An 8,778-nucleotide genomic window follows, 5' to 3' on the forward strand; every position below is an offset into this window, starting at 1 on the left:
GGCGAGGATGTGGGCGGATAATGAACTCCTTGCGGGCGGGTAGTAGCAGATGAAAAATATGTGCTTGAAGAGCTCTTTTCCAAAACGCCATTTTAAAAAAAAAAATTGTCATATAATTTTTGCTCCATCAACGTGTCATGCCAAATCCTTGTTTAAAATGTAGGCTACTGCAAGATTTAAACGGATAAATCCTCTCGACTAATCAGAATTCGGTGAACTATTAACAGATGTTTGTTCATATAACTTTAATTCCTCAAAATGAGTCAAACAAATCTTATTCTCTCTCTTTTTCTTGTTTTCGGTGCTGATGTAGTGACGCGTTCATGTAAACGTAGCAGCAAAAGTAATGATTATGAATATGTAAAATGTTGCAATGAGAAATTCATGTCAGTCATGTCTATAATGGAGAATGGTCACGTAACATTTATTTTCCGTGTTCGCATTAATGAGGAAAAGACAAAAGACATTTTTTAAAAGACAAACCATAACATTTTTTGAAAAAACAAAAGGATTTATAGCGTTTTTTTTTTTTTTTTTTTTTTTTAAGGATTTATAGCGTTTTGAAAAGAAAAAAAAAATAGGCTACTTTGATTTATCATAAACCATATTGTTGTTTGATTTAAAGGTGCCCTTGAATTAAAAATTGAATTTACCTTGGCATAGTTGAATAACAAGAGTTCAGTACATGGAAATGACATACAGTGAGTTTCAAACTCCATTGTTTCCTCCTTCTTATATAAATCTCATTTGTTTAAAAGACCTCCGAAGAACAGGCGAATCTCAACATAATACCGACTGTTACGTAACAGTCAGGGTGTACGCCCCAATATTTGCATATGCCAGCCCATGTTCCCAACATTATGAAAGGCATTAGACAAGGGCAGCCAGTATTTAACGTCTGGATCTGTGCACAGCTGAATCATCAGACTAGGTAAGCAAGCAATAACAACAGCGAAAAATGGAAGATGGAGCAATAATGACTGACATGATATCATGATAGTTTTAGTGATATTTGTAAATTGTCTTTCTAAATGTTTCGTTAGCATGTTGCTAATGTAGGCTACTGTTGGTTAAAGTTACCATCGTTTCTTACTGTATTCACGGATACAAGAGCCGTCGCTATTTTCATTTTTAAACACTTGCAGTCTGAATAATTCATAAACACAACTTCATTCTTTATAAATCACTCCAACAGTGTGTAATGTTAGCACGAGATTTAAAGGGCCAGTAGCCCCTGAATCGGTGCATAGTTAATGATGCCCCAAAATAAGCAGTTAAAAAAATTAATTTAATAAAATCTATGGGGTATTTTGAGCTGAAACTTCACAGACACATTCAGGGGACACCTTAGACTTATATTACATCTTGTAAAAAAACGTTCGATGGCACCTTTAATAATCATTGTTCAACATGTTCAGACTGAGCCAACAAACAACAACAACATTTTAACTGGATAAATAAATAAAAATAAAGCACTTTAATTGGAAGGATTTTGTATGGGTCAGGTAACGGGCCAAATATTAACGGGTCTGACTCTGGGTGGGTGCGGATTAAATTTTGATATCACGGGTGACGGGTTGGATCTGGTGCTGAACTTTGCGGGGCGGGTCTCCAAAAACGGACCTGACCTGTGCGGGACTCTGGTCGCCATGGTTGTGACAGAGCAGCTTGATATGCGTTTGCATTTTCTCTACAGTACACACTAAAAAAAAATATTCAGTGGCTTAGAAAATATCTCAGTAATAATTAACTTTATTAAATTAAGAAAATCTCTGAATATAATTTACTTGATTGTTTGAGTTGAACATATACATTTTTCTAAAATTTAGTTATAAAAAAATCACTAAAAAAATTTTGTATATTTGACTAACCAATTATTTATACAATTAATATATTTGTGAAATTTCTATCAAAATATTTGAGAATGGAGAATTAAACTGATCTCAAGAACCACAAATATTACTTAATATTATTACAAGAAAGATATCCTTACAAAACGTTGGCAGTCCTTGAGAGAATCCAGGATTACACTATTTAAATTGAAGCAAGCATCATGATGTCTGCACATAAATGTACCTCCTATAATTAGCAAACACTATAAAACTTTGTTTATAATGTTTAAAAATCAAATCAATTTCAAAAATTGTACAATGTCAACATACTTATATTACTGTTGCAGATATGACATACTTAAGAAGTTGGAGAAAAAGAAAAGCAGAAGTTAATGCCATTGCTCAGTTGGATAGTGATGACAACCTTGATATTCATTCGCTACCAAGTGATAGAAGTGATGGTGATGGACTTCAAGAAGTTGTACAAGATAACGAATCCGATTATGGATACACAGAGCATGTAGAATCCTCTGACTCTGAGCCTGAAATCCTGAGTTTACACCCTGACAGTGATACACCAGATATTGGCTGTGATTTAAGGACTTGGTCAACAAGTAATTCAATCACTCAAACGTCATTGAATGAGCTACTAGGCATCCTACGTAGACATGGGCACCAGCTGCCAAAGGATGCACGCACCCTCCTTTCAACCCCCAAAACCGTTGAATGTCTTTCTAGATGTAATGGGCAGTACATTTATTATGGTTTAGAACAAGGCATTAAACTAAAGATTGCACAGTGCCAATCCTTTTCACAAAACCTTGTTGAGTTGTGTGTGAACATTGATGGCGTACCACTTTTTAAATCAAACAGTGTTCAATTTTGGCCCATATTGGCACAGTTTCACAATTTTGATCCTTTCATTGTTGCACTTTTCTGTGGAACAGCAAAGCCAAGTCCTTTGGATGATTTTGTCAAAGACCTTTTGGAAGAGTTTCTGCATCTCAAAGCTATTGGGATGGAGTATGAAGGTCAACTTTATGCTATCAGCCTTAAGGCCTTTATATGTGATGCACCAGCAAGATCATTTTTAAAGTGCATAAAAAACCACAATGGGTACTCCAGCTGTGAAAGGTGTTTGGCCAAAGGATCGTGGGAAGGTAGAGTGGTTTTTATAAGTCATGAGAGCTTTAGAGCAAGAACAGACGAGGAGTTCAGTCAAGTACTGGATGAAGATCACCAGACTATAAAAAGCCCACTTATTGATGCAGGCATACCTTGCGTGAGCACTTTTGTGTTAGACTATATGCATTTGATTTGTTTAGGAGTAGTAAAACGTGTTCTAGTCTTTTTGTCTCGGGGTCCAAAAGTGTGCCGGCTATCTGCAAGACAAAAAGATGAGATCTCAGAAAAACTAAACAAGCTGAATGGATCCATGCCAAGTGACTTTGCAAGGCAGCCCAGGGGTTTGAGGGAACTGGATAGATGGAAAGCCACTGAATTTCGACAGTTTGTTTTATATACTGGACCAAATGTTCTTCGAAATGTAGTTTCACGTGAAGTGTATACTCACTTTTTGACATTGACAGTGGCTCTGTCAATCCTGCTGAGCTCTGATGAGAACACACGACGTTCATATATTGCATATGCTGAGGAGCTTCTAAAATACTTCATTAAAAGGTGTGATGACCTTTATGGAAAAACATTTGCAGTCTACAATGTGCACTGCCTGTTGCATCTGCATGAAGATGCTTCTCGCTTCAACTGTTCACTAAATGACATCTCATGTTTCCCATTCGAAAATCATCTGCAAGTAATAAAAAAATTGGTCAAAAATAGCCACAATCCAATCGCTCAAGTAACAAAGCGGATGAGTGAGATCGAAAATGCAAAGAAAGGCATCAACAAGCCTCAAGAGCCAAGGTCATGTTTTTATATATCAACCAAAGATAAAGACCACTGCTTTATGCTTCACAATGAAAATTTTGCATTTGTGAAGGAAAAAAGGCAAGATGGAACTTTGGTATGTGATGTGCTGAGCCAAAAGGACACAAGAGACTTTTTTAAGAAGCCATGTGAGTCAAGGCTATTGAATATAGTCTATGTTCAAAGAAAACGGACAAAGACAAAGTTATTGCAAACCAAAGACCTTTACCGGAAAGTTGCTTGTCTCCCTTGTGAACAAGGGCATGTCCTTTTTCCTCTCCTCCATGGAATGGAGCACAGGAAATGAACACAAGTAACGCATGTAATATTTACTATTATTCAAAATAGTAGTGCACTGTTAGCATCATGTAGAAAAGGAAATGTGTAGTTCTAAATTAAATAATCTAATTGTGTTTCAGGCAATGGTATACGCACGGGCTGTTTGGGTGGAGAATGGGAAGCAGATGGAAGGAGTTTTGCCATTGAACTGGATTGACACAGAGACCAAAGTGGTGCGATGGCCTCTAAAAAACGTGTCTGTGGCACATAAGCGCCTTTTACAACCACAAGAGGACTGGTTAAGCTTTGAATTTGTTAAAGTCAAAGTCACATCAGGTGAAAAAAATATATATATATTTTGAATGTTATTTCTGGCTTTTTTTAATTTTAATTATTTTTTTTTAGTTACAATACTATAATACTCAAATACGTATTACTATTGGGGCTGGGGGATATATCGTAAGGAATTGTCACGCGCATTTCATCAGTAAAGCCGGTTCCCTGATTACCGCTAAATCGCCATCACCTGCTTTCAAATGGAGCGCCTTTTAATAGACAGAGCCGTAGTTCACGGACAAGCCACGCAAAATCGCGTTCATTATCGAAGTCGATATCTGCGATAATGAACGCGATATTGTGTGGCTTGTCAGTGAACTACGGCTCTGTCTATTAAATGCCGCTCCATTTGAAAGCAGGTGATGGCGATTTAGCGGTAATCAGGGAACCGGCTTTACTGATGAAATGCACGTGACAATTCCTTACGATATATCCCCCAGCCCTAATTACTATCGTTAGTAGTGTTTGTGTTCATTCTTGATTTTTAGTAAGCCGACAGGAGTGTGAAAAATATAATTACACCTCAGCTCAAACCGAAGAGGAGGACACAGTCAGTCAAAAGAGAATGAAGAAAAGAAGGAAATTTGAAGATTATGTTCAAGGTAATTTATTTGGTCCTATTTAAGGACATGCATTAAACAATGAGCATATAATGTAAACAATCACATATCATAAGTGACAAATATAATATTGGCAGGGTCAGATTTGTCTCCTGAGGAGGATGAGTCCTTGCCAGACAAGAAAAAGGGTGAGTACAGTTTAAGTTGTTTGTGTAAACTGTATTAGTATTCATCGTTATCTTACTGTGATTAATTTCATTGTGCATGTTCTTGTCTAGAGGATACAGTGTTGCTTCCGGTTCCTCCGCCAAAGGGTGAGTAAAATAGCTGGGCTGGTCCAGTGGTATAATTCAGTCATCAAACTTCAGGGAATGGTTGGCAATAAGAGTTTTTCTGTCATTTAAGTTGCTGTACTGCTTCTGGTTTTGGAATTTCTTTTAACAACCACAGGACAAAATGCAATGCTGCTCGAGTTACCTGCACCCCCAGAACTGGCTAACACCACCATTAGACAACCAGAGAGTCCTGCATCTTCAGACAGTAATTTCATGTTTTTATTTATTCTACTTGCTCACAATGCAAATGGAATATAAAGTATTTTTAAGTCTGGGTTCAAAACAAAGTATTTCAACCATTCCTGTTCCTTTTTCAGTTTCTGGATGTTCTTGTCCAACGCATCACCGTTCACCCACAAGGTCTGAATCCTTAGAAGCATTTAGTCCAGAGTCAGCCAGTAAGTCAGTAAAAATTTTTTTTAAATTGGCTAGTACATTTTTTTTTTTTTTTTTTTTTTTTTCATGTCCATGATCAATTGCATTCTTCATAGTTGTCAATTCTCCTACCTCACTCATTGACATTATTGCAGGAGCAAAAAAAAGATTTCATTGAGCTTCAACACTTTTTTTTTTTTTTTTTTTTTTTTGTTAAGGGTCTAGGCTTTCACGCACACCTCAGCGTGGAGTTCGAAAGCCATCACAGTCCGGGAGCAGAAAGAGTCGGGCGTCCTCATCCAGTGAGTCCATGATTAATTTGCATTCTTCATCGTTGTCAATTCTCCTACCTCACTTACTGACATTATTGCAGGAGCAGCTGTCTTTAAAAAATGATTTCAATGAGCTTCAATGCTGTTTTTTTTTATTTTTCAGGATCTAGGCGTTCTTCGCACACCTCAGCGTGGAGTTCGAAAGCCATCACAGTCCGGGAGCAGAAAGAGTCGGGCGTCCTCATCCAGTGAGTCCATGATTCAGTTGCATTCTTCATAGTTGTCAATTCTCCTACCTCACTTACTGACATTATTGCAGGAGCAGCTGTCTTTAAAAAATGATTTCAATGAGCTTCAATGCTGTTTTTTTTTTATTTTTCAGGATCTAGGCGTTCTCGCACACCTCAGCGTGGAGTTCGAAAGCCATCACAGTCCGGGAGCAGAAAGAGTCGGGCGTCCTCATCCAGTGAGTCCATGATCAGTTGCATTCTTCATAGTTGTCAATTCTCCTACCTCACTTACTGACATTATTGCAGGAGCAGCTGTCTTTAAAAAATGATTTCAATGAGCTTCAATGCTGTTTTTTTTTATTTTTCAGGATCTAGGCGTTCTCGCACACCTCAGCGTGGAGTTCGAAAGCCATCACAGTCCGGGAGCAGAAAAGGTCGGGCGTCCTCATCCAGTGAGTCCATGATCAGTTGCATTCTTCATAGTTGTCAATTCTCCTACCTCACTTACTGACATTATTGCAGGAGCAGCTGTCTTTAAATCTTAATGAGCTTCAACTTTTTTTTTTTTTTTTCAGGATCTAGGCGTTCTCGCACACCTCAGCGTGGAGTTCAAATGCCATCACAGTCCGAGAGAGGCTTATTCCCCATGTCTCAAGCTAGTACGTCCATGGTCAATATTTATTATTGTATGATTCTTTAATAATCATAAAGTAACAAAAATAAATAAATTAATGTATTTTCTTCCACAGAATACCAGAAGTCAGTGCTTGGAAAGCTAGTTGAACTTCTTGATGAGATAAAAAGAGTCGGAAGGCACTATGAGCCGCTGAATTCTGCTGTCCATGTTGCTAGGCTAGAAACCTTTGAAGATTTTGCTGAAGAAGAGGCACGTCTCAAGGAACGCAACCTCTGGGAACAAAGGGTATGATTTCTACAGAAATTGGACTAAACTGTCAATAAGACTAGACCTCCAAGTCTCCAAAAAGTCTAAATTATCTATATTGTGTCCCAACCACATTCCAAAAAATATGCTTTTCGCAGCATCTGTTAACATGCACACAAGCTTTATAGGATGTGTTATTGTATGGATGAGTCAACATGACTAGTTTTAAGCTTTAAGCTCAATCTGGCAACAATCAGTATATTTACAACACCATTGGTTTATTCATAATGTATTGAATGGCTTTTCATGTGTCATGTACAGGTGTCCCAGCTCTCAAAGGTGGGAGGGAGGAATAACAAAGACTGCGTCCATAAAGTAATGGACAGGTATTAAACAACTGTCACATGCTCAGAATATAGAATGTAATTATGCAGTTAAATTTTTACTCATTGCCTGCTCTGTTTGCCCTCCTCTTAGCACATAGAAAAGCATAAATGCAGAAAGAGACGATTCATTAGGAATAATGCAAGCACAAAGGAATATTTGTAGAATGTAGGCGTTGACCTCACTATACGATTTTCTGCATGTTTTCTCAGGCTTTTCACCAACAGCCTAATGGCTACTTTCAACATGAAGGGGCGGGGTCGCAGTGAGAAAAAAGCCTTCCAGGATACCGTTCTTTACTCTGTGGTAAAAGGTAACTGCATTTTTCATGTTTATACAGGTGTTTCTCAAATTAGAATAGTGGAAAAGTCCATTAATTTTAGGAATTCAACTTAAAGGTCCAATATGTAAATTTCTTCGCCGCTAGGGGTTGCTAACCTCTTACAAGACACGCGACACGAGTCCCGCGAATATAAAGGAATATTGACAATTCTACCGAAATACACGGAAGTGTTGAATTACTACTCACAGCTCAGTTTATTAGACGAATGAAACTTGCAGCGCTGTTTCACTTGGTCAAACCGTTACACGATCAAACTAAACTAGTGTATTGTAAGTTATAATGTTATTCTATGTGTTAGTTTGTCTGTATGAGACTAGCAGTAATTTCAACATTAGAATAACATACAGATCCTATTCTAACATTTCATCATGTAAACTATATAACATTGATTAGTTTTACGTACATTTTCTTACCTGTCTAATAAAGTACATGTAAGAGCAGCGTCAAGTGGAAGTTAGTCTCGGACGTAGAGCTCTCGACATCTCGAAAACACCGCGCTGATGTTGATCCACGTTTTAGTTCTCCTTTTTTTATCTAAAGTCTGCTTGCCATGGTCCATAATGTTTGAACGAAACAACAAGCGTGCAGATAGACATTTCGAACTACACAGTTGTCCACGTCTGTCGCCTTGGTTACAATCAGAGGGCTCTGGTTACTATACAGCGGAAACCAGGGAGAACGTGGATATTACGTCAGTGACAGGCGACAAGTGAAAAAATTTCTGGGATGGACAATTATTTAAAATTTTAAATTTCTCTGAAATTAAAAATCTTTGGGGACTTTTGGGATATTGTAAGTACACAACTGCAGGAAATATATAACACTGTTCAAGTGATTTGGTAATATTTTATTACAAAATTCCTACATATTGGACCTTTAACAGGTGAAACTAATTTATTATATAGACTCATTATATGCAAAGTGAGAGATTTCAAGCCTTTATTTGTTATAATTTTGATTATGGATTATGAAATCCACAAATTCAAAATCTCAGAAAATTTGAATATTACATCAAAATTGATT

At 37.4% G+C, this 8,778-nt stretch overlaps 1 protein-coding gene across 3 annotated transcripts; it reads left to right on the forward strand.

Moving 5' to 3' along the window:
- The first annotated feature begins 3,089 nt into the window (after positions 1 to 3,089).
- LOC125265195 (zinc finger CCCH domain-containing protein 18-like) lies at positions 3,090 to 8,459 on the forward strand. Of its 3 annotated transcripts, XM_048185280.1 has the most exons (13): positions 3,090 to 4,373; positions 4,862 to 4,975; positions 5,071 to 5,121; positions 5,212 to 5,247; positions 5,384 to 5,473; positions 5,586 to 5,666; positions 5,862 to 5,945; positions 6,298 to 6,381; positions 6,514 to 6,597; positions 6,721 to 6,804; positions 6,895 to 7,067; positions 7,350 to 7,414; positions 7,625 to 8,459. In XM_048185280.1, the coding sequence occupies exons 1-13, from the start codon at positions 4,139 to 4,141 to the stop codon at positions 7,806 to 7,808; spliced, it is 1,365 nt and encodes a 454-aa protein (XP_048041237.1). In that variant the 5' UTR covers positions 3,090 to 4,138; the 3' UTR covers positions 7,809 to 8,459. The 3 variants fall into 3 exon arrangements, with proteins under 3 accessions (XP_048041237.1, XP_048041238.1, XP_048041239.1); XM_048185281.1 differs by lacking the exon at positions 6,514 to 6,597 and having other exon boundaries at positions 3,093 to 4,373; XM_048185282.1 differs by lacking the exons at positions 6,298 to 6,381; positions 6,514 to 6,597 and having other exon boundaries at positions 3,094 to 4,373.
- The last annotated feature ends 319 nt before the right edge of the window (positions 8,460 to 8,778 follow it).

The sequence above is a fragment of the Megalobrama amblycephala genome, linkage group LG3 (assembly GCF_018812025.1).
Source record: "Megalobrama amblycephala isolate DHTTF-2021 linkage group LG3, ASM1881202v1, whole genome shotgun sequence".
Taxonomy (NCBI): Eukaryota; Metazoa; Chordata; class Actinopteri; order Cypriniformes; family Xenocyprididae; genus Megalobrama; species Megalobrama amblycephala.